Source organism: Zingiber officinale, chromosome 6B (genome assembly GCF_018446385.1).
Source record: "Zingiber officinale cultivar Zhangliang chromosome 6B, Zo_v1.1, whole genome shotgun sequence".
Classification (NCBI taxonomy): Eukaryota; Viridiplantae; Streptophyta; class Magnoliopsida; order Zingiberales; family Zingiberaceae; genus Zingiber; species Zingiber officinale.
The window spans coordinates 1,228,151-1,255,076 of record NC_055996.1 but is presented as its reverse complement, the minus strand read 5'-3'; the positions used below and the strand labels follow the sequence as shown (position 1 = coordinate 1,255,076).

At 37.0% G+C, this 26,926-nt stretch overlaps 1 protein-coding gene across 1 annotated transcript; it reads right to left on the bottom strand.

Moving 5' to 3' along the window:
- Positions 1-1,975: 1,975 nt before the first annotated feature.
- LOC121989862 (protein PLANT CADMIUM RESISTANCE 2-like) lies at positions 1,976-3,013 on the bottom strand. The gene is made up of 4 exons (XM_042544171.1): positions 2,731-3,013; positions 2,552-2,623; positions 2,249-2,461; positions 1,976-2,140 (listed from the first exon to the last, which is right to left on the bottom strand). The coding sequence occupies exons 1-4, from the start codon at positions 2,978-2,980 to the stop codon at positions 2,061-2,063; spliced, it is 615 nt and encodes a 204-aa protein (XP_042400105.1). The 5' UTR covers positions 2,981-3,013; the 3' UTR covers positions 1,976-2,060.
- Between the last annotated feature and the right edge of the window lie 23,913 nt (positions 3,014-26,926).

Here is a 26,926-nt window from a genome sequence, read left to right as displayed (position 1 = left end):
AAGAAGAGGTAGGACCACTTGGTGTCGTCAGACGCATGATTCTCGGTCGGGTGCTTACATATCAGGATCCCAGATCTGAATCAAGATGTGCAATTGGGATGATGCCTGACCTGCTCCGACTGGTTGGGTTTTCACAGCTCGGTTATATTCAGGTCTGGTTCTCTCAGTAGACCAACTCCCGGTCAACTCTTGAGGGATCTCACCACAGCTCTCTCTGTCCCTCAAGACTTAGGCCAGGTGTTATACCTGACAGATCATCTCGAGCTGCCTCTAGTCATACCCGGACGGGACAAAAAGCACTACGCGACAACAAGATCAGAGAATCGTAACCGTCTGTCAGAGAATAATTGTTGTATGTCAGGGAATATTCCGATCGTCTATGGTCATCTACGAATGGAACCTTCTTTCCATCCAACAGGAGGCTGCCACGGGTCCTCCATCACTAGATAGGTCCTGACGCTCAACATTCCCTGACATCAGTCAAGGTATAGAGGTACGCACTGTCATATAAAAAGGGTGATCCTCTCCCTTGAGCAGAGACGCTCTCTCGCACATTCGTACTTGTCTTCTACTTTTCCCTCTCCTTCGTACACTGTTTTTATAGGGAAAAAGTACCTGACTTGAGCGTCGAAGGGCCTATTTCATAAACTTTTTCCCTGATTTTTGGCTTTTAACATTCCGTGTTCTTGTCTGAGTGCGCAGAGCTCAAGTACCGCCGGCTTAGTTACCGCCGTCCGTCAGCACCATGTGGGGGTCTGTTCTCAGGGGCGTATACGATAAGGGTGTCATAGTCACCTCTCCGTCAACACCAACAAGAGCTCATCCAGCCTTCGTCTGATTCAAATTCCGGATAAGATCAATCACCAATGATTTTGTCGTCGATACTTAATAATTTCTTTTTTGAAAGTCCATATTCTTACTAATTTTTTCATTACACCGACTTGTTAATCACCTTGGTTTCGTTTTTCACGTCTTCCTCAGTCAACTTCAACTTATAAGACTCCTCTATATAATCATCCACTGGTCTTGCACGCTGCTCGATCTTGTAACCGAAGTGAATAAAGTGACTTATCTTCTTTTTTCTATCTTCTCGATTTAGTAATCTTGGTTTTGTATTGTCTGTCTCTTAAGTGTTACAACTGCTTCTACCATATTGAAATTAGGCCTTGCAATTTGACGACAACCAATTTTACTTTCATACTATTGGATATTTACTTATAATAAAAAAATTTCTCCATTTTGTTAATCCAATTAACAAAATTCTATGTTTATGACGTTCTATAAAATTTAGAAAGATCAATCCAAAAATCGAGATTTTCATAAGGTTCCTCTCGACCACAGCGTTCCTTGTATATAGTTCGTTGGTGATACAAGTTCTCAAAGGTAGACTCAAATCCATGATCTTCAAGATTTTGCATGCCATCACTAGATGGTAAGTTTAATATGTGACCTATCTCTTTAAATTCTCAATCTTCATTATGTCTTAAATGTTATGATCACGATGCTCGATTTCCTCAGTTAGAACTTATCTGTTGTTGCGACCGTGAATATGACCATATCAACCTTTCATTAGATCTTATGCTTGACTTTCTCAATTGAAACCTATATGTTCTGATATCAATTGACATCGGGCAGGATAACGATTATCCTACAGGCTAATGAGAAGGAGGATTTAAGGAGAAGATAAAAAGAGAAAGTGTTATCCTAACTCGACAAATAGTTAAACAAACGTTTATATAGACTCCAAATTTTAAGATAGAAAGAAAGAAAATAAATTCATACATATAAACATCAATTCCTAAATGGTTCAAAAGAAAAAAAAAAAATCCTATCAGAAAGCAAAATCTTTTACCAAACTCACAATTCTAAAATCGTCTCAAAATTTTTTTAAAAAAATTATAAAAGCAAAATATAAAAAATATTAAAAAAAAAATTTACCTTAAAATAACAAAAAGTATCCAACGAATCCCCATCAGTAATTTTGGGAAAATGCCAATTATCAATGAATGAAAGTTTGGACAGCACAAGTGTTGGAAGAATCATTTTAAAGACAATACTGATCAGCGGGTCATGGCTTGGGGAGGCGGTGGCATCGTCGCCATTATTATTTGCCCCTGCCTTTCCACGTTCGCGTGCCAACCTGCACAAATCCATCGAAATCAACCAATTCCTGATTCCAAAAGTTTTAACATCATATATATTATCTAAATATATTTTATCTAAATGCATGGAGTTGTTTAATTTGTACCTATGTTCATGTCGAAGCCACGGCGTTGGAGCTCACGGTACATCTGGCAGAGGGAGCAGAATTCGCAGAAGAGGTGGAGCAGGAAGTCGACGAAGGAATCCCCGCTCAGTCCGTACTGCGCCCTCATCTTGCTGCGGTAGAAGCACGAGTACACGAAGTGGCACCCCGTCAGGTACATTATCAGCACGTACAGCGCTCCGCTCGCCGCACACGCTGTGAATTAACTCAGATATACATATAACATATATATTTCGATTATAATCCAACCGCGTATATGTAGTTAAACTTTAATTATTTTATTACAAGTTGATCCTCTATCGATGATTTCTGCGACTTGGCCGAACGTGACGCAGGGGCAGCAGAAGGTGATGAGGCCTGGAAGAAGAACATATATATCCAAGTTAATTAATTAATTAATCATCCGAGCATCGACACTAAGATCCGAAACTAGAGGACGTGTGTGTGTGTGTCAATATCCGTACTGTTGCTGGGATCGTCGCAGCAGTCGAGGAGGCCGGTGGACCACGGACCTATCGGCTGAGGAGTTTGGACGACGTAGAAAGTGGCCAGTGGCGCAGTCACCGGGACGCCCACCGACGGCAACGGTGCCCCGTAGTAGGAAGGGTAGGTGGCCGCGTAGTAGGGAGGGTAGGTGGGTGCCGGGCCTGCCGGCGGATACGGCGGAGCTCCCGGACACGGCGGAGCTCCCGTACTGTAGTGGGAGGGATCCATGAGGACGGAGGAATCGAGAGATACGGGGGAAGAGTTGTGAGATAATTAAGTGTATTCTACATTAATTAGTTCCAGGTCCCTATTTAAAGCTCGAAGGCCGGCTTGGAGGGGATCCATGACAGAGGAGGGATCGGGAGATACGAGGCAGTAATTATGAAATAATTAGCTGTATTCCCGATTATTTAATTACACCTTAATTAAAGCTCAAAATGTTGAAAAAATATGAATGGAAAATGATTTCATTGTCAATCAGATGTTAATCCCACGTTGGGAGTTGAATGAGATTAAGGCCGGCTTAAAATAATTACAACGGTGGAAATTGTGGATGCACATGCTTGTAGCCTTGGCTTTCTGAGCACTTTGCCTTGCTTCCTAACCAACATCTCTGCTCCCGATCGAGCACTCTGCGCTCAGGTAGTGGTAACCCGCTCAAACTCGACCAACTCTACGTTCGGCAGTTAGGCGATGGACTTGACGCTTGGGCAATGCAATCTTTCCACTTCTCACTCAAGAAACTCTTGGCGCTCGGGTGTGCAATTAGCACTCGGGAAATTTGACTTGATACTCAACTGACTTAGGAGACAACACTCCACATCCCTCTTAGGGAGCTTTTGGCATTAGGGTAACTTAACATCCGAGTCTCTCAGACCTCACGACATTCGGTCCACTCAGTCAACTCAAGCACTCAGCCATTTAGCACTTAAAAGCATGAGTTTTGATCAGCTTGTGCATTTGGCAGCTCAACTTGGAACGTGACTCAACCGATCTAAGTTGACAGTATGAGATTATCAACTTAGGTTATCTCTACAGATAAGTCTGAGTATTTTTCATATTTTCAATTCAAATTATCCCTTATAACTCTGACAACAATCTTACAGATTGAAGATTGCCCAATAGTCTTAAAATAGAATCTAATCTATTGAGATGACCACAAATATGGTTGAGAAGCATATTGTTCAACACATTATGACCCCCTCCACCTCTATTGGAAATATGAAAATCAACTATAGGGAAAAGACAAAGAAGTTCACGGGGTTGAACTTCAAATGGTGGTAGCTAGCATAAGATGATCTTCTACCTGACCATGTTGAACTTGGCCCGATTCTTAACGGAGAAACCTCCCAAACTGGCTGAGAATGCTACTGATATCTAGACGATCAGTACAGTGGCATTATGGAATCATTTAGAGTTCCTATGCCAAAACTATATCCTCAATTATCTTGTCGACTTGCTATACGTTGTTAACGTCGGGCAGGATAGTGATTATCTTGCGGGTTCGACGAGAAGGCGGAATTGAGGAAAAAAGCAAAAGGAGAGAACGCCAAAACCAAGAAAAAATTATTAAAATTACTAGAAAAAGAAACTTTGTTACTAATAGAAAGATCTATCCTCATATAGCTAATCATATATTTATATAGACTCTATACGTTAAGACTAAGAAAAGAAAGAGATCTTAATATATAAACATCAGTTCCTATCTTGAAAAAAAAAAAAAAAAAGATCTTTCGGAAAATAAAATCTCTTAGAAGAAATAGAAATTAACACAATCTGACGCTAATTTAGACAAACTAAGATTCATAAATACTAAAAATACTAAAATTATCCTAGATACCATAAAATAGAAATTATTAAAAATAGTAATAAAATCTTCAAAAAACTATATTAAGGGCCTCAACGGTGGATTTTGTGCCCAAAAGTTGGCGGTTATTGGTTCCTATATAATAAATGTCGATTTTAAAACTCTGCATGTGTGAAATTTGACAGAACCTGATTTCGAGTCCCAAGTCAAGAGTTATGCCCCTTTGAAGTTTGGATTGATCTTGCATCAGTTGTATATAACATGAAGAGAATGCCTAAGGAACTGTGAGAGTCCTGGGAGAAGAAGTATAAGACAATAGATGTGGGGGCCAAAAAGTTCATTATTGACCAATTCCTGAATTACAAGATGGTTAACACTAAAATAGTGATAAGCCAAGTTCAGGAGTTTTAGGTGATCCTGCATGAGATTCACTCAAAAAGCATAGTGCTGAGTGAAACCTTCTAAGTGACAACTATCATTGCTAAGTTACCTTTCGGATGGAAGGACTTTAAGAACCACCTGGAGTATAAGCAGAATTGGAGATAAATGTTGAGGAACTTGTTAGACTTCATATTAAGAAAGACAACAAGTTAAGAGTTCATAGAAGAGATTGTTCTCTTAGGCTACTATGAAAGCAACATTGTCGAGCATGGTTAAAGCATGAAAGGTAATAATCCTTCTAAAATGGAACCCAGAGGAAGTATAAACAAATAATAATTCTCTGAAAAGTGCTTCCACTGTGATCAAGTCAGTCACAAATCTTTGGAATACAAGAAGTTGAAAAAGAATAAGCAGGGGGTCAACCTGAACAAGGGACTAGACATAGATAACCTCTACGTCGTCATCTTCGAACTGAACTTGGTAGACTCAAAACTAGGGAGCTGTTCCAATAAGGAGCTGTTCCACAACTTTGAAAAATTCAAAAATGGAGAAAAGCTGTTCATGGGAACTCAGTAACCTTGGACATCAAAGACCAAGGAAAAGTGGTGTTCAAGACGACCTCAGGCAAGTAATTCACTCTAAACAACGTACAACTATATATTTTGGAGATTCAAAAGAATCTAATATCTGGATCACTTTTAAGCAAGCATCACTTTCACATTATTTTTGAGTTGGACAGAGTTGTTCTGTTCTAGAATTAAATGTTTGTAGAAAAGAGCTATGTAACTGATAAGTCATTTAAACTCAGTATAATGACCATTAGGCCTAAAAATTCTTCCATTTATATGCTTGAATCTTTCTATTTATAACATGGTATACTAGAACATATTAATTGTTGGTACCCTAAGGTAGTTTTGATGTGATCAAACAAGTTAGGTTAGGTTGTGTTGTGTTTAAATCTGTGTCTAAGTGTGCAAGAACTTAGGAGCACAGGATGTCGAGCAAAAGACACAACTAGCGAGAAACACGACACGGGAGAGAGCCGACGGGGTCGATACGTCTGAGGGACGAGGTGCTGCAGAAGAGTACGCGGGCAGATGAGAAGGAGGCGCGCGACATTTCCGAGGGGTGAGAAGCCAGAGCGGAAGCTTGCTTGAGAAAACCGGAAGTTAGGTTCAGGTGAACCATATTCCGAATTGTCGAAATCACCCAAGCGAGAGAAGTCGGAGTGGAAGACTCGGACCGAAGCAAGTGGAGCTGAAGTTAGAAGACTGACACCACAAATCAATATTTTGCTGATTCTGGTGATCGGAGCGCTCGGACTGGGGGCGCCCGGACCAGTCAGGGGTGCCCGGAGCAGTCGGAGGCGCCTGGAATGATTCTGGGCACTCGAAACCCAATTCTTAGCCAAATTTGATGTGACATGTATCGTTGCATCGAGGATAAAATATTATCTCATTCTAGGCGCCTAGAACCCTTCCAGACACCCCGAGCAGAGCTATATAAATAGCTCTGCTCCTAGAAGCTAAACACAATAAGAAATATCTAAACAACACTTGTATACACTTCCTTTTCTATTTAGCTTCGTCTTTCTGTGCTTTCATTGCTGTAAAGAGGATTCTCCCCCTGAAGGAGAAAATAGTGCGACTTCATCTGCCTTTGATTAACAACCTCCTCAGTTGTAATCAAATAAACTTGTGTGCCTCTGTCCTTTAGTCTTTTTAGTATTTTTATATGCAAGTGTTATTTTAATTAAGTTATTTGTTCTAAAAAGACTATTTTGTTTTATATTTGTGTAGGGGCTATTCACCCCCCCTCTAGCCAGCCGTCAAGGGTCCTAACAAGTGGTATCAGAGCCAAGATGCTTCAAGAGGATTAACCGCCGAACAAAGCACACGAGATGGTCAGACCGAGCATCTACCCACCAAAGTTCGAGGGGGAGTTCGTAAGCTAGAAAAAGAGAATGGAGGTATTCTTTAAAACTAATTTTGAATTGCTTTTAATAATGAAGTTTAGTTTTATAGCACCCGGAGGTAAGAAAGAATACCAGTGGATGAAGAAGGAGTAGGCCAACTTCGTGGCAAACGATAAAGTAGAGTTTCATCTACTGAGTGTCCTACTACCACAAGAAGTCAACCGGATCGGAGCTTATGAGTCCGCCAAGGAGTTTTGGGAAAAATTCCTGGAACTTCACGAAGGAACCTCGGAGGCGAAACTTATGAGACGGGACTTACTTCACAACCAGATCAGCAACCTCCAATTAGAAGAAGACGAAACTATATCACACCTTCACTTGAGGATCAAGGAGCTCATTAATGGACTTTCAAATCTCGGAGAAAATGTAAGCAATTGAGATTCTCTATGGTACACTCTTAATGCATTCCCTAGAAATACGAAATGGGCATTATTAGTAGATGCCTACTATATCTCTAAGGATTCAGAATCTCTTACCTTAGAAGAGTTATTTTCAACTTTTGAAGTTCATGAAACGAAATGTGCAGATTCGAAGGAGCCGAAGCACAACGTTGCCTTTAAGGCAAAGATGGACAAACAAGATTCAGAATCCTCTGTCGATGACGACGAAACGACAATGATGGTAAGGCGATTCAAAAAATTATTTAAATCCAGAAAAACTAACCATCTGTAGGGTAAAAAGAAAAGAAAAATCAAATGCTACCACTACAATGAAGAAGGGCATGTTAAAGACAACTACCACAAGTTGAATTACAAGAATAAGAGCAAGAACAAGAATCATGTCCAACCTAACGAGTACAAGATGTTAAAGGCTACGTGGGACAAAACATCGTCCGAATAAGAGATTGAGGCTTTCTCCGGACTTGCGTTAATGACAAGTCATCAAGAAAACGAACACAAAGCAAGCTCGTTCGAAATGAGCATCGATGAAGGGGATCTACATCGGATGAAAGCAGCAGTTCAGGGGGAGCTACGGATGATGAGATCGACAAGGTAAGTCAGGTATGATCTCTGCCTCCCGATAAATTATTCAAGTTTATTAAATTATTGTCAAAGGATTGATGTAAGTTAGAAAAAGAAAACCAAGAGTTAAAATTAATTTTAGCTAAATATTCTATTAGAAGAATTTGACAAGATAAAATTGGAAAATGATAATTTGCATATAGAAATAGCATACTTGAAAAATTGTGCATGTTCGTTTAATCAAAACAATAAAAGATATAATAATTTGAACTGGTATTTTAAATACCATAAGGGACAAATTAAGAAAATTTTTAAAAAATATATACCCAAAAGATTTTTAATTAATCCAGTAGGCTGGAACCTATATTGGGTTCCAAAATCTTGTTTAAATTAAAATTTAAATTGGACTTAGAGCTTTCAGAGAGTAAATTAAATGTTTAATTTTCTTAAGAGGCTTTGTCTAGAAAATGATTGTTGCTCCAATAATCAAGAAGGTCTAGTACCTCGCCACAGCCTGGAAGTTAATTAATAAAATAAAATATTTAATTGACTAACTGATAAATCATTTAATTATAATTAATGCTTTAAATAGTTACTCAAAGATTTTTACTTAGAAAAGTTTTTTTTTAAACTTAAAGTTTCTAAAATTATTGTAATTTTTTAAGTGATATCAAAATTATTTTCAAAGTTTTTTTTGATAAGTTTTTCAAAATTGTTGGAAAATCGGAGTTTTTTAAAACTAAAATTTTCTTATTTTTGAAAAGTTACCCTTAGATTTTTTTGTACCTCATTTTTTATGTGATCAAAAGGGGAGAAGGGAAGCTTAAGTCTAGGGGAGGAAGCTTAACCTTTTTTCTTTTATTTTATTGTAAAATTTATTTCTTTTTCTTTATGATTGATTTACCCTAACTTAACTTGGGTTGCTCACATCAAAAAGGGAGAGATTGTTGGTACCCCAAGGTAGTTTTGATGTGATCAAAAAAGTTAGGTCATGTACTGTTGTGTTTAACTCTGTGTCTAAGTATGCAGGAACTTAAGAGCATAGGATGTCGAGCAAAAGACGTAGCTAACGAGAAGCACGGCACGGGAGAGAGCCGATGGGCTCGGTACGTCGGAGGGACGAGGTGCTGCGAAAGAGTACGCGGGAGGACGAGAAGGAGGCGCTCGGAGTTTCTTAGGGATGAGAAGCCGGAGCGGAAGCTTGTTCGAGAAGGCTGGAAGTTGGGTTCGGGTGAGCCCTATTCTGGATGGTTCAAATCACCCAAGAGACCAGAGCCGGAGTGGAAGACCCGAACCGAAGCAAGCGGAGCCGAAGCTGGAAGTCCGACGCCACAAATCAGCATTTTGTTGATTCTTGTGATTGGGCGCCCGAAGCAGACCGTGGCACCCAGAGCAGTCCAGGGCGCCCAGAGCAATCCGAGGTGATCGGAATGATTCCGGACGCCTGGAACCCAATTCTTAACTAAATTTGGTGTGGCATGTACCGTTACGCCGGGGATAAAATATTATCCCATTCTAGACTCCTGGAACCCTTCCAGGCGCCCCGAGCAGGGCTATATAAATAGCCCTACTCCCAGAAGCTAAACACAACAAGAAATATCTAAGCAACAATTGTACACTTCCTTTTTTTGTTTAGCTTCGTCTTTCTGTGTTTTCATTGTTGTAAAGAGACTTCTCCACCTGAAGGAGAAAATAGTGCTACTTCATCTGCCTTGGATTAACAACCTTCCCAATTATAACCAAGTAAACCTGTGTGCCTCTGTCCTTTTGTCTTTTTAGTATTTCTTATATGCAAGTGTTATTTTAATTAAGTTATTTGTTTGAGAAAGGTTGTTTTGTTTTATATTTGTGTAGGGGCTATTCACTCCCCCTCTAGCCGGCTGCCAAGGGTCCTAACATTAACTACGATGTATTACATGGATTAATTAACATATAGAATATATCTACATTCTACATTGACCAGAAACACAATTGTGAGACTTGTATTAAAGATAAAATGACAAAGTCATTCTTTCAACATATTGAAAGAAGTAGTGAACCACTCATCCTAATTTACACATGTTGAGAGATTGTTGGTGAAATTGTCCTTGGGTCATGGTTAACTAGTTTGACTAAGCTCAAGTGGATTCGAACTTGAGTTTTGATGTTTGGACAATATATGAGAAGAGGTCAAGTAGGTCATGGAAGACCAGGTACTTTACTTGGAAAGTCCTAACTGGAGGTTAGGTAAGACAAAGTTCTAACTCATGGGTTAGGCAAGGGTAAAGTCCAAGTGAATCAAGGAAGACCACACGTTGACAAATGGAAAGACCTAACTGTGGTTAGGCAAAGGAAAGTCCAAATGGGTCAAAGAGGACCACACATTGGCAAGAGAAAAATTCTAACTGTGGTTAGGCAAGAGGAAAATCCAAGTGGGTCAAAGATAATCGTACTTGATGATCGAAAGTATAACGAGAAGTTGACAAAGTCCAAGTAAGTCAAAGGTTGACTAGACACTTGGTGGGGAAGACCCAACAGGTCATGGTTGATCGAATGTTGGGCAAGAAAATCCTAGACTTGGATTAAGCAAGTAAAGGTTGGGCAATTGATTAGCCCTAAGTTAATCAATTAGGAGGTTCTTGTGAGAACACAAAAGGGCTCGAATTTATTGGTCAATCGATTAGGTCGAGCCTAATCGATTAAGGTTACTCCAATCAATTAGGATGGATTCCTAATCGATTGGGATCTTCACGAAGAGAAATTGTGAAAACAATGTCTGAATCAATTGGCTCAATCGATTCAGTCACTGCTAATCTATTGGGTCAATCATTTAGGCAGTATTTTATCGTGAAAATGAATAATCGATTGAGGCAATCGATTAATGCATTCTCGTGAGTGAATAGAGAGTTGTAGAATTGATTGGGTAATTGATGAAGGCTCTCTAAATCGATTGGAATAGCTCACCAATCAATTAAGGTTCGAAAAAAGAGTCGTTCTACAGGAGTGAGCCTAATCGATTGGGAGGTGTCAAAGAACCCTAGAAAAGGGTTTTTGTGGACATTTCGAACTAGATCCTTTACACACACTCTCCTCCAGTTCTTGAGCAAGTGTTGCTGCATTTTTCAAACTTCAAGAGGCATCTACAAGTGACAAGAGATCAAGCAAGGAAGGTTTTCATTATATTGTGTATTTACTTCCTTGTTTTCTTTGTATTTTTGTTTATACAAGGCTTCTCCGCCTCCTCTTTATTTCTGAGGAGTGATTTCATAATGGATGAGATCATGAGGAGAGTAGACCCTTGGATTAGTCACCTTAAGGAAGTGGATATTAAGTAAAATAAAGGGTGTTAACATTACTTTACGTTTTTCACTGTAAATCATCATCAACGAAGCAATTAGAACTAATTACCCCCCAACTTCCAAAGTGTCCTAACAACACTGATGTGTGTAACCTAAAAGGGATTAGTGGAAATAAGTACTTTATTACTTTTATTGATGATAACATAAAATATTAGTATATATATCTTTTCAAAAGTAAAAATGAAATTATAGAGTTCTCTATAAAAATGGGGTTGAAATAACGTAATAAGAAGAACAAGAGATGTGAAGTGACCAAAGCAATATGTATCATTGTTCATTTAGTTGTGTTAAACATGAGATAAGACATGAAATAATAATTTTTTATACTACTCAGTAAAATAATATTATTGAGCAAAAGAATCATATTTTGAAAGAGAGTTTTGTATTATAAAAAAAACTAAATAAGTAGTTCAAATGGTTATTATTTGTTCTTTAATTTGTTGATTCCTGTAGGTCAAACTTTTTAATAAAACAATTATTTGAAATCCATTAAATTGATTTCTTTTAGATTCTATTCAAATTAATGAGGAAGAACATAAAATAATTTTTTTTCACTCTCGTTGTTGGGAGGAAAAACACAAACCTTGTAATTAGAATTTAAATTAGTGTTATAAGTCTTTCTCTAAGAATAACTTTGATTGAATTTGATTTGGTTAATTAAAATTGAATAATTTGATTTGGTTATATATATATATATATTAAAAGATAGTATTATTTTAAAGTAAAGTTGACTTTGATTCAACTTAATAATTAGCTGGCCTAATCAAAATTAATTATTCAAATATAATGTTTATATCTTTATCAACGAATTAACTAGATAAAATAATTGAACTTGACTTGACATTTTATTTATGTAAAACTAACTTGTTGTGTTAAAATAATACAGGTTGAGTTTTTATTTTATTTAAACTGAGTTATTGTATTAAAATAATACGACTTGACTTGTATTCTAGCTCGGATACTCGTAACCAAAAACAGAAAAATACTAGCAATTTGCTCTTGACCGGGCGACCATCGGGCTCATAAGCAAACTGCATAGGGAGGCCACGACTCACGAGGCCTAGCAAACTAAACGAATTTGGTGAAAATCCACAGTTTTAGCTGCATTATTCAGACTTCGTGGCTGCCTTCCAAGCTGCACGTCCTCTAAGACGATTAATTGATTTTATAGAAGTTTTTTATTATTCATTAAAATAAATTAAAAAGTATTTTGACCCCTTCAAAAGTTCACCATCCTATAATTATATGTCCCATTTAAAAAAAATCATATATCGATATATATTTTCGTATGCGCTTTCAAAAATAGATTTTCATGTGGTGTTGACGGATGACGATAACTGAGCCGGTGGTACCTGGGCTCTGCGCACACTCAGACATACACACAGGCATTAGAGGTCAGAAATTAGGGGAAAAGTCCCCGGAGCAAACCCTCCGATGCTCAAGTTAGATATTTTTTCCCCAAACGAACAGTGTACAAAGGAGAAAGAAAGTAAAAGACAAGTGTGAATGTGCAAGAGAGCGTACCTGCGTAAGGGAGATAACCTCCCTTTTTATATGACAGTGCGTACCTTCTGAAGCCTGATTGATGTCAAAGAATGTCGGGTATTAGGACTTGTCGGGTGATGAAGAACACGTGTCATATCCTATAGACTGAATGAAAGTTCCATTTGCAGGTGATTGCAGACCGTTAGAATATTTCCTGACAATTTGTAGTTATTCCCTGATATTTCGTAGTTATTCCCTGACAAGCAGTTACGATTCTCTGATTTTGTTTACGCGTAGCGCCTTCTATCCTGCCCGGGTATGAATAGGGCAATTCGGGATGATTAGCCGGGTATCACCTGACCTACATCGTGGGGGGTCGGGAGTTGTGGAGAGATCGCCTAAGAGTCAACCGGGAGTTAGTTGATCGGGAGTTAACTTGCTGAGAGAACTAGGCCTGGAGTCTTGGTCTGCGAGCACCCGATCGAGAACCATGTTACTGTCGTAATCCCCCAGTCCTACTTCTCTTTTCCTTAACCATCGACTGTCACGTCCCCTTGACCTCTGACTGTTACGTCCCCTTGACTTCTGACTATCTAATTTTATCGGACCCTACCATTATGTACCGTATCAATATTATTTTAAAGTAAAGTTGACTTTGATTCAACTTAATAATTAGCTGGCCTAATCAAAATTAATTATTCAAATATAATGTTTATATCTTTCTCAACGAACTAGATAAAATAATTGAACTTGACTTGACATTTTATTTATGTAAAATTCACTTATTGTGTTAAAATAATACAGGTTGAGTTTTTATTTTATTTAAACTGAGTTATTGTATTAAAACAATACGACTTGACTTTTATTCTAGCTCGGATACTCGTAACCAAAAACAGAAAAATACTACCAATTTGCTCTTGACCGGGCGGCCATCGGGCTCACAAGCAAATTGCATGGCGAGGCCACGACTCACGAGGCCTAGCAATACTTTCAATTTGTTCCGGAAGCGTTGCTTTTTCTTGAGAAATGATACAATTTATTTTTCATATTTAATTAATTTTTTATTTAAATATATAATTATTCTAAAAAATTTAGAGGTTAAGATAAAAGATACATGATTTGAATCTTCGGAAATGAGTGTAGACTCGTGACTTAATTCGTTTTTGGACTCATCATCTTGTTCCGACTCATTTTCTGATTCTGATCCGATTATTATCAGTGTGAGGTAGTTGTGATGCTTCTGATTTTCGACATTTGATTCATCTGAAGTTGATTCGTCCTATGTCATCTTGAATACCTTCTTCCTTCTGGTTGTTTTGGGTTTGCCATCTTTCATCTTTGTGTTGGAGTAATCTATGTATCCTAGGTTTTGATATTTGGGTAAAGGTTTAATGTAGGTTTATTGTTGTATTTGATATGCATTGTGAGCGTACAGGATATAGATACAACAAGCAAAGTCCAAGTGTAAGTCTTGGCGGTGTAAGTCCAAACATGTAGTCTTGGCAACATAAGTCCACGTGTGACTTGGTAATGGATGAAGTCTCAGAGGCACAACCTCTTGGCAAAGAAAGATCCGATAACAATGACAAGGCCAATGTAAGCTCCAGAAAGAAAGATGTGAAGGATGGGAGGCATTTGAGGGACGCAAGACTGATGGAGGATGCTAGAAAGCTAGGTCTAGGTTGTGCGGGCAAGGATGAGTGCATGGGAGATTGTACTTAGGGTAAAATCCTATGTTTAGAGTTTTACTGTAACAATTACTGTAGTAGTACTATAGCAATTACTATAGTAGTTACTGTAGCAATTGACTGATATTTTCATCAGTCGATTGGTAGCAAATAGAATACCTCTATTCGCTCAACTCATGAGGATTAGTCGACTGGTATCAAGTCGTTGGCCTATGACGGTCGAATTCCACATAGGACAAGTCGATTAATGTTTTTACCAGTTAACAGGTCGCGGGACAATAACTTGGTGTTTTCCTCACGAGTTATATTTAATTGAGCTTGGGATGATTAGGCAAAGTTAACGAAATTAGTGGTAGTTAACCCTAATTAGTAGTCAACAAGTTCTCAAGTGTTCTTTGTGTTCCAAGAGGTGTTGGTTGGTGTTGTGGTGAGGTTTCTCCATCCACAAGGACACTTGAGATAGCTAGAGTTTGCCAGGGACTAATCCACGATGGATAGGGATCATCCACTTTATGGACAGTCGTCGACTAGGAGCAAGTAATCTCCAAACCACGTTAAACGACGTTTAATGGTTTGCTTATTTCTTCTTGTCTTTAGCTTTCGTATTTGTGCTTGTATTGTCTGTATTCCGTTGTGTTAACAAATACGTAAGAAAGCGAATTTGGGGTCAACATCTATTCAACCCCCCTTCTAGCCCGGCCACCGATCACCAACACTTTGGGCACTCATGCTTGTAGTGTCCTTTCTTGTTATACCCGTAGCATGTGATCTTCGCCTTCGTGTCATTTGATTTGATTACCTTTTGTTGGTTCTTTTTCAAGAAATTGTTCTTTCTTCATGTCAATATTTTTTTAACCATGTTCATGAGTTGTTCTTCTTCGTCTTTTGAGCAAGATTCAGATTCTGGTTCTGGTTTATTCTTGCGTTTGGTTTCTTTTGAGGGACCTGTAAAGAGTGCAATACATTTCTCGACCTTCTTTGAGTTAGTTTATTCATGGAGTTCAAGTTCACAAAATAACTCATCTAGTTTTAATTTAGATAAATTCCTCAAGATTTTGTAGGCATCCACGATGGATGCCCACAATGTATTTTGAGGAAACATGTTTAGAGCATACCTTATCAAATCTCAATTCTCCATTTGATGGCCGATTGTATGGAGCCCGTTGAGGATGTCCTTTATCCTCCCGTGCAATTTAATGGAAGATTCTCCTTCCTACATTTTTATGTTAAATAATTTATTTAAAATAGGTCCCTTTTGTTACCTTTGCGTCATTGGTTCCCTCATGTAGTTCTATGAGTTTGTCTCATAGCTCCTTCGCATTTTCGTGCGGGCCGATGCGGTTCAGTTCTTCCTTCATTAGCCCACACTGGATTATGTTGGGGGGGCCTTGAAGTCAATCTAGACCTTTTTCTTCATCTTCGGATTCTAATTTTCCGGGTCCATTGGAATTCTGAGGTTGTGGTCGACTGGAGCAGCTTGTATCCTTTGGTGACACTGAATCATTGGTTAAAGTTAGTCTTTAGGTATACTTCCATTCGCTTCTAATATAGAAAATCGTCACCGTGTAAGAGGAGAGGATGAACTAAGTTGTATCCCTCATTTTAGGCCATGAGCCTTGCACATAAAGAAGAAAAGGAAAGAAGTCTCAAAACTAGGTATTGGATTAGTAGTGTGGGAGAAGAAAAAAGATATTAAGACTCGATTAGTGTTCCACCAATTTAGAGTAGTTTGCAGCTAATTTTTTTTCAAAGAGGTAATTTTACCAGTTTGGATTATATCGAAAAAAACACAAAAACCAAAAGCAAATGGAAAGAAATTAAAAGTCACTCCCTTACCTGATTGATGGCTGCACCAATTCAAAGTGGTACCAGCTCTGATACCACTTGTAGGATCAGAAAGACGCTAGAGGGTTGGTAAATAGTGTTCATCGAAAAATCATGATTAAAAATAGGTACACAACGAAAGAATAAAAGACAACGCTAACAAAGTCAAGTTTTACTTGGTTCGGGGCCTTCAACGACTCCTACTCCAAGGCTCGCGATCGTCAATTGCTTTCATTGGGACTATCAATTCGAATAAGATGTTACAAATATTGAGTGTAAGAACTAAAATTGTTACCACCAAATAGAAAGGAAATAAGAATTTCTATAGCAATCTTTCAATGTCGTCTGAGCTTTTTCGGAGCAACACGCAAGAGAGAAACTTGTAATAGTTATTGTTTTTGAGCTCCCGGTCGAATGCCTTTATATATGCCCATTACGGATGCCTGGAACCCCTCTGGGTGCCTGGACCATATGACTCCTCCAATCGACGCACTCCACATAAGCTTCTGGATGAATTTTCAGGTCTGGGCGCCTAGACCGACTCGGGCCGCCCAAACCGCTCGAGTGCTCGCGACACCCACCCAAGCGAGCTTGGTCCGGGCGCCTAGACTCCCCTTTTCTTCGGCAATTTCTTTCTTGTAGAAAAAGGTTAGCTCAGACAACAGAAAATATATTTACCCTGCAAAGCAGAGTTATCACAACACAATAAAGTGGTAGTAATTAGATCATGTCTCCCCGAGATCAAGATCTAGTCAAGGTCTCAGTTTAGGTTTTCCAAATGGATCTAAGTTGGATCGACGCCTACAGTTTCTCAATGGGAAACGCGTCCTCACTGAATCTCTCCTCCAATTGCTTACCTTCACTTACCGCTTGCAATCGCTTGACTTGCTTTTAACCCACCAGGTCTTCCCGACATTTGTAAGGTCCACAGACCCAACTGGATTTCGGTCGATTGTCAGGTCCCACAGACCCAATCAGATTTCCCGCCAGATATCAGGTCCCACAGACCTATTTAGACTTCGCACTAGCTATCGAGTCTCGTAGACTTAGCTGGATTTCAGCCTGGTGTCAGGTCATTCAGACCAGTCAACTCTTGCACACTTAGTAGAAAGGTTAGACAAATATCACATCTAACTTTAACCTATTTATTATATATCAAAACCATATTATTAGTGCAACCTGCACCAACAAGACGATACGGGAGAGAGTCGATGAGTTCACTGCATCCGAGAGACGAGGTGCTGTAGAAGAGTACGTTGGCGGACGAGAAGAAAAGGGACGAAAAGTCAGATTGGAAGCCTGGAACCCTTCCAGACGCCCCGATCAAGATTATAAATACAGTCCTGATCCCAGAAGTTAAAAATAACACTTGTAATCTATATTTTTTTTTTCCTATTTAGCTTTGTAATTCATTGTTTCAACTATTGTAAGAGACTTCTTTATCTGTAGGAGACTTTAGTGAGCTTTCAACGTTCTTTATCTAAAGGAGACTTTAGTGAGCTTTCAACGTTTTTTATCTAAAAGAGATTTTAGTGAGCTTTCAACATCTTGGATTAATAATATTTTGATTACAAACTAAATAAATTTTGATACCTCTTTCTCTCTTTAATTAATTGTTTAAATTTTTTATGTAAATATTAGTTTTAATCAAACTGAAAGATATTTATTTTTTTACAGAATAATTCATCTCCATTTATCCGATCACGCCCTTCCTCTGTCAATATATAATATTGCAAGCTACTTATTGGCTGTCATTGTGAGCCCATGTGGAAAACAGCGTTAGATGTGCGCTTCATATTGGTGATGTGTTTACCTGGAAGGAAGGAAAATAAATAAGTGAAAATTTATTCATTTGATTTGGTCAAATTATATATACATATATACATAAGGGTGTAATCGAGTCGAGCCAAGCTGAACTCTTGAATATTTAAACTTGGCTTATTTATAATCGAGCCGAGATCAAGTTTTATTTAATGAATATATTCATGACTCACGAGCTTATTCGAATTTTTATCGAGCCTAAACAAGCTTAATAAATATAAATCATAAATTTAAATATTAATTAAAAATTAAATTATATATTTAGAGAAAATTATAATATTATTATTAAATTTTATAATTTTATTTTAATAAATAAATTTAATATATTTATCTATATTTTTCATAAGTAGAGTGCAAAATCTATAAATTCAATATCAAAACTATTATTTTTTTTATTTAAAAGTTGCTTAATGAACTTAACGAACGTGTTCACGAGCTAACGAGCCGAATATTACGAAGTTTGAGCTTGGTTTGTTTATCTTAACAAGCCTCATTAAACGAGCTCAAACGAGCTTTTATCGAATCGAGCTTCGAATAGCTCGCGAGCGGCTTGGTTCATTTACACCCCTATATATACACGGTTCATTTACACCCATATATATACACGAGTATGATATTGTAGCGTCGCGCAGCTTATGAGGTTTTTTAAAAAAAAAAAAAATAGTTTTTTAAAACTTTCTACCCTTAAATTTAGACTTCCAAATTCCTTTAGATTCAGACTTTACAATTAGATTATAATATTTAATTAGAAGAAAAATAAAAAATAAATAAATTTAGATATTTAGGGATATAGTACTGTGTTTATAGATTATAGTAATATATTTAAGGAGTTAATGGGTAGAATCGAACAATCCAACCCTGTTTTTAAAGAAACTAATATTACTAGGTGAAACCAATATAATTTTTTTTCAATCAATGATGAGAGAGCGAAAAAAATATTTATTTCTAATTTATACAAATCTGAAATAGATTTTCAATCTCAAATTTTAATTAAATTTTAAATGATTCTTTTTACAAAAAATCATACTATCTTTTATTTTATAATTCATGTTTATTTTTTTTATAAATTTTATATATAATTTTATCTCAAATTTATTTTTTAAATTCTTTTCAATTATTATATTATTATGAACCAACAACTAATTTTCCAAATCAAATTTGTTTTAAATTTTGTTTTATATTTATTTTAAAATATTATATTTTATTAAAATAAAATAGATTAATAATTTTATAATAAATCTGTCTCTGCTTTATTTTCATTTTTAACTTTTATTAAAATTTTAACAAATTTTACGATGAAAATTATACTGTCTTAAATTCGGGTTATAATTTGTTTTTTATATTTATTTATAAAAATTTATTTATAATTTCATATTAATTTTATTTTATATTCTTTCATTGAATTTTAAAAGTTTATATGTAATTAATATTTTCATAGTAAAATTGTCTTTATTAATTTATAAATCTGAAATAAATTTTATTTGGGTCTTAAAAAAATCAGTATTTAAAGATCTGTTTTTGTGCAGTGGAATTAAGTATAAGAAACAAAATGATCTAATTAATATTTTAGATTAAATTGTTCCATCAGAATTTGATCTATTTATTTATATTTGATTCAAGTCTAATCTGATCCAATTTTAATCTAAAATGATTTATAATTTAAATCTAATTTGAATTTGATCTGATATGAAATTATTCATTTATTAAAATATATTCATCTTAACCTAAATTCAATCTGAACTTAATCTAAAAAGACTCATTTTATTAAAATATATTTATTTTAAACTGAAATTAACCAAAATATGATCCGAATTTGACCCAAAAATATTTATAAATATATTTACGAATTATAATCAAGTCATTTTATATTAATTCAAATTCTATCCATTTATTAATCGTGTCAATTAAATTGATTCAAATCCGATCCTTCGAGGAAAGCCTGTATCACCTTGAACTCAGCAGTGATCCGATCTACGCAAGCATGAATCTGGTCTAAAGATGGATTTGTGTGCTGCAGCAGTAGCTGAAAGCATCTGCCCTGCGCTCGGTCGACTGCGACTTCGCCGAGCTTGTTGATCAGGAACTTAGAGATAGATATCTGCCTTTGCCAAGATCAACTCCGATCGACAATAGGGATCTTTTGATCCGTTTATAGATGAGGTCCATCCAAATCAAAAGTCCTCATCAATGAATCATCTCTTGATCCATAATTTATAAATCAGAGGATCTATTCTCTCCTATCGGTGTTTGGATCGTTGAGATTTGTGTTTTTTTTTAGGGTTTAGGATTTAGGGTATTTAACTACGAGTATCCGAGCTATAATTAATCAATAAATAAATATCAAGTCAAGTTCTATTATTTTAATACAAGAAGCCAGTTTGAATAAAACAAAAACTCAAGTTGTATTATTGTACTTGGTCAAGTCGTATTATTTTAATACAACAAGCTAGTTCTAAAAAAAATTAAGAAGTCAAGTTGTGATATTTTATTTAGAAAAAAATTACTATTAGAAAGACATTAATTTTGATTAAGCCAGCTAATTAAGTTAAAACTAGGCCAACTTTGCTATTATAATATGATGACAGTAGATTTAGAATAATACTATATACAAATCGCACTGTGCACACGCAGGATAGCGCCTCCTTGTTATTTTTTTATTTTTTTAATTTTTTCATTTAAAAAAAATAATATTCCTTTAAATATAAATCTTAAATATACTATTATATCCCATCAACACATTATTATACTCTGTAAATATCGATTTTTTTTAAAAAAAATTCTTTTGACTGAACATTATAACTCAATTGGAAAATCTGGAGGTAAAATTTTTAAATAAAAATCTCAAATACATTACTATACACATAAATGCTTATTTTTTTTTTATTTTTAAAAAATAATATTTCTTCAAATATAAATCCTAAATATATTATTATATCTCATATTTTATTTTTTTTTCATTTTTATTTTTTCTTTTGACTAAATACTATAACTCAATTGGAAAACTTCAACCTTAGAGATAAAATTTTTAATTTTTTTTAATATAAATCTCAAATACATTACTATACTCCCTAAACATATTATTATACCTGTAAATACCTAAATTTATTTTTTAAAAAAAAAAATCTTTTAATTTAATACTATAATCCAATTGAGAAGTCTGAACTCTAGAGGATTTGAGAAGTCTAAATCATAGGGGTATAAAGTTAAAAAAAAACTAAATTAAAAAAAAATAAAAATAAAAGCTTGACGCGCTGCGTGACGTGCACAGTCATATACTGTAGCGTTGCATAGCGTATCAGATTCGTGTGTATACATAAAAATATAATCCGAATCAAACAAGAAAAAAATCAAGTTAGAGTCATGTCTTATTAAATTTGGGTCGAGTTCAGGTTAACCTAATTGATACGATTAATAAACGGGTCAAGTTCGGGCTAATCTGAAATGACCCGATTACAACTCGCAAATCCATTTATAAATATTTTTCGACCGGATTCATGTCAGATTCTGGTTGAATTCGGATTAAAATAAGCATATTTTAATAAAATGGGTCTTTTTGGGTCGGGTTTGAGTTAAGTTCAAGTTAAGAATATATTTTTATAAGTGTTTCATTGTGAATCGAGTCGGATTCGGATTATTGGTCATTTCAGGTCGGGTCCAGATTAAATATATATAAACGGGTCAGATTTAGATCGAACCTGCTATACCCCAACAGAATGGTGTGGCGGAACGAAGGAATAACACTCTTATGGAAATGATTAGATCAATGATGAGTTATTCAGAATTACCAAATTCATTTTGGGGATATGCTCTGGAAACTGCGACGTACATTCTGAACTTGGTACCTTCTAAGTCAGTACCCTCTACTCACATAAAATTGTGGAATGGGCATAAGCCTAGTTTGAAACATATTCGGATTTGGGATAGTCCAACATATGTACTGAAGGGAGACGCTGATAAGTTGGAATCACGTACAGAAGTTCGCTTATTCGTGGGATATCCTAGAGGAACGAAAGGTGGTTTGTTTTATAGTCCTAAAGATCAGAAGGTCATTGTTAGCACCAATGCCCGTTTTTTAGAAGAGGACTATGTAATGAACTACAAGCCTATGAGTAAAATTATTCTTGAGGAAATAAAAGAGAACACTTCTACTTTAGTACCAACGGTACAAGATGAGATACCACAAGTAACTGCAACATGTGTCACAAATGATGCATAATTACAGGTAGTGCCTCGTCGTAGTGGGAGGGTTGTTAGGCAACCTGATAGATTGATATTTTTGGGAGAGTCTTCAGACTTGATCCCTGGTGAGCATGAAGTTGATCCCTGGACATATGATGTAGCACTCCAAGATAAAGATACAATATCTTGGCAAAGTGCAATGAACTCTAAAATAGAATCTATGCATTCTAATCAGGTCTGGGAGCTTGTAGAACCACCAAATGATGTAAAAGTCATTGGATGTAAATGAGTCTACAAAAGGAAAAGAGGAATAGACGGGAAGGTGAAAACCTTTAAAGTGAGACTTGTTGCGAAGGGGTACACTAAAAAAGAGTGAATCGATTACGAGGAAACTTTTTCGCCGGCAGCCATGCTTAAGTCGATCCTGATTCTTTTATCTATTGCTACTCATATGGATTATGAGGTTTGGTAAATGGATGTCAAGACAGCTTTCCTTAACGGGAGTCTTGAAGAAAACATTTATATGAAGCAACCAGAGGGATTCATTGCGAAGTGCAAAGAGCATCTTGTATGTAAGCTCAATCGGTCCATTTATGGGCTGAAGCAAGCTTCGAGATATTGGAACATCCGGTTTGATGAAGTGATCCAGTCTTATGGATTCATTCAATATTCGGATGAGTCTTGTGTATACAAGAAAAGTGACAGAAACGTGGTGGTATTTCTTGTACTCAGATGACATTTTGCTCATTGGCAACAATGTCAAAGTATTGTCAGACGTAAGAGTATGGTTGTCCAAGCAGTTTGATATGAAAGACTTGGGAGAATGTGGGCATATTCTTGGGATCAAAGTAATAAGGGATTGTAAGAAAAGGATGTTGTGCTTATCCCAAACTTTATACATCAATACTATCCTAGCTCGTTTTAGCATGCAAAACTCCAAGAAATGTTTTCTACCTTTTCGGCATGGAGTACTTTTATCTAAAGAAATGTGTCCTAAGACACCAAAGGAGATAGAGGAGATGAAGGCAGTTCCTTATGCTTCGGCTATAGGAAGTCTAATGTATGTAATGCTATGTACGAGACCAGATATCTATTTTACCATGGGCATGGTTAGCAGATATCAAAGTAATCTAGGACCGGGACATTGGACTGTCGTAAAGCATATATTAAAATACCTGAAAAGGACTATAGATTATATGCTGGTTTACCAGGCAAATGATTTGCTCCCTGTGGGTTACACAGATGCGGACTTCCAATCAGATAGGGACAGTAGTAAGTCAACCTCGGGGTATGTGTTTACTTTGGGAGGTGGAGTCATAGCATGGAGGAGTGTTAAGCATAAATGCGTTTTAGACTCCACTATGGAAGCTGAGTATGTGGCAGCATCTGAGGCAGCAAAGAAGTTGTATGACTCAGAAACTTCTTGATAGACTTAGATGTGATTCCTGGTTTGCCAAAGTTATCACAATTTATTGTGATAATAGTAGTGCAGTAGCAAACTCGAAGGAACCACGAGCCTATAAGGTAAGTAAACACATTGAGCGCAAGTACCACCTGATACGAGACATCGTAAAACGAGGAGAGGTTGTTATCGCCAATATTACATTAGGAGATAGCCTGGGAAATCCTTTCACTAAGGCCCTTCCGACGAGAGCTTTTGATAGGCATGTTGAGGGGATGAGAATCAGATGTATGGCAGCATTTATGGCAGCATAGTCTTTTAGTATAAGTGGGAGATTGTTGGGATATATACTATAAGTCTAGCTTTTCTATGAACATCTGTTTTAAAATATTTTGAAATGAAAATCACTTTGGTCAAATGTTTACATTTTATATTTATATATATGTCAATGCAGTTGTCCATTTAATTTATATTGTAGATAACATGGTGTGTGGTGTCACACGGAAGATCGTGTTATCGGTTCCTTATAAATTATAAATAGTAGCTCACAACCAAGATGGATTGGGACAAACCATTGGAATGGTTGTAGTGTAATTTAGTATTAGTCTGTCTTGACTATAAAATTACACTAGTACACTATATGTGTATTGAGCATAAACATTTGAGATTGTTCGATTTATACTGACTATATAAAAGAACAGAACCTCTGTTATTATGGATGTGCGTCCTCTTAATTCCTATATAATAACAAGCACGTATACTTAGTATTTATTTCTTTAACTTATCAATGGGTGAGATTTATCCGTTAAATCAATATGCCCGATGAGTTGGGAAATAGTACTATTTATATAGTGTGTTGTTGATTATAGAAGGAATCTGTGTCCTAATTATTTAGGTTGATGATGTCCCCTTGAGGAGCTCATAAGGATTATCATGTAAACCTTGCAGGTGGACTTAGTCCGGCATGATAATAAAGTTGAGTGGTACTACTCTTGGAATCATATGTTAATTAATTGAGTTGTCAGTAACTCATTTAATTAATGAGCATACGATATCTTAAACATAGGGAGATTAACACACTCATGATAAGAAGGAGCCCATATTGTAATATGGGATTGGTGTAGTAGTTCAATAATAATCCTTTAGTGGTATGAGTTATTATTGATGAACTTGGGTTGGGTGTTCGGGCCAAACATAGGAAGCCCAAGCCCATCAGGAGGCCTAAACCAATTCCTCCTCTAGGTCCTTGTTGTAGCCTCTATAAAAGCCTCACATCCACCCATCCACAACTTGGTTTGGTTTAACTTAACTTGGTTTGCTTTAACACAACTTGGTTTGATTTAACTTAACTTGGTTTGGTTTAACTTAACTTGCTTTGGTTAAACTTGATTTTGTTTAACATAGTTTGGTTTAGATTTTTTCTAAACAAAATTTTGTTATTTTTTCTTTCTTTGTAACCGACGGCAAGCCTATAAAAAGGAGTAGGTGGTGGCCCCTAAAGCCTAACTTTCTAATTTTCTCTCTTCTCCTCCTTGTGGTCGGCGCCCCTCCCTTTCCTCCTCACCTAGGGCCAGCGCCCCTCCCCTTCTCCTTTGCTAGGGCCGACGTCCCCTTTATCCTTGGTGGCCGACACCCCTCCTCCTTGGTGGCCGGCACCCCTCCTCCTTGGTGATCAACGCTCCCTCCTACTTGCTGGCCGGAGGATTGGAGAAGAAGAAGAAGAAGAGAAGGAAGAAGATTAGAAGATGTCACATCCTAGAGCCTCCTTTTGTAGCCGACGGTTTGGAAATCAAGAAGAGAAGGAGGGTGGTGTTGTCTTGGTAGATCGTCGCCCACACGACGTCCAAAAAGAGGAGAGGAATACGGTGGAAGATCAAGAGGTCTTTAGCTACGAAGAAAGGTACAACTAATTCTTTAATTCTGCTGCGTAATTAGTTCGATTTTCTTTGTATCGATTTTGAATACCAACACAAGAGGCCAACAATCTTGTACTTCGATCAAGGTGTACTTTGATCATTCAAGAACTTGCTTGATTGATCAAACACATGTTTGATGGAACATGCGGGTTGCTAGGAAAATTTCTATTCTTGTACAATTTTTTATACAGGAAATTTTAAACAGAACGAAATTCCAGCGCCTTCATATATTTTAAACTTATTTTGATCCGTTATTTAATTTTCATGATCTAACCTTATCTATTTGTTTTAAATTTTATTTATTTATTTAACATGTTGATAAGAGTTCATCGATGAAGATTATCCATAAACATATTTATGAATATTAAGAAATTCAACACATATCTATATAAATTTGTTTGGTTAATTTAATTAAACATCTATCTCTTTGACTTATATATATATATATATATATAGTATTGATATTGTGCGCGATATTTTTTCACCATGTCATTTAATTTTTTCCTTTTCTTTTCTAAAATCTAACTTTTCCTCTCCTCGCTCGCCTTGCCTCGGTGTTCCTTGGCGTTCTTCGCCCACGACGCCGTGCTCTATGATCCTCGCTTGCCCCATTCTAATCCTTTCTCCTTTGTACAACTTACAGGTGATAGCAGACAATGTTGGTGACATTCATATTGGTGAGCGTGAAATTTGCTGTGGAAGAAGACGATCGATATAATGTACCTTTACCTGAAAGGCTCGATCTGCGTCGACTCCAAATTTGCCGTGGAAGATGACGTAATCCATATCGGTGAGCGTGCACACGACGTCGAATAGGAGCTTTGGGCAGTCGGGGCACTGCACATTGACCACTGACTACCCGTGTTCTGCCAACCTTTGGACAGACACCAACGACTTCGACTGCGAGGAAGAGGACGACGACGATGCTTCGTCGTTGCAGCGGTCTCGGAACATGAGCTGGTGGAGGCGGCGGCCGGAATGGGTCAAGGTGGGGGATGAAGAGACAGCGGTCGGAATGGGTTTGGGAACATCCCCGACGTTGCTCCTTCCTCGGTCGATGATATTTCACCGACGATTATGGAGTGTTCTATGTGGGAGAGAAGGACGGGGTTGAGGATCTTGTGCCCGTGCTCGTCGGTGACGTGGAAGACGTCCAGGAACCAGCAGCCATCGAAGCTGATATACCCCTTCTGGATGCTCAGGTTGAGGTCGGTAAGGACTCGCACGGTATCCAGCAGCTTGCATGGCGCTATTCCAGGCATTGTTCACACTCACCACGGTCTCCGTCGACGACACCATATTGTCTATCTCCACCGAGGCGAGGCGAGGCGAGGTGAGTGAGGAGAGGAAAAGTTAGGTTTTAGAAAAGAAAAGGAAAAAATTAAATGACGTGGTG

Bases quoted from the DNA above. Each gene is read 5' to 3' on its own strand.
- LOC121989862 (XM_042544171.1), bottom strand. From the start codon at position 2,980: ATGGATCCCTCCCACTACAGTACGGGAGCTCCGCCGTGTCCGGGAGCT. The intron at 2,624-2,730 runs GTACGGATATTG...TTCTTCTTCCAG, and splicing joins CTGCGACGATCCCAGCAACA to GCCTCATCACCTTCTGCTGC. The intron at 2,462-2,551 runs GTAATAAAATAA...GTTAATTCACAG, and splicing joins CATCGATAGAGGATCAACTT to CGTGTGCGGCGAGCGGAGCG.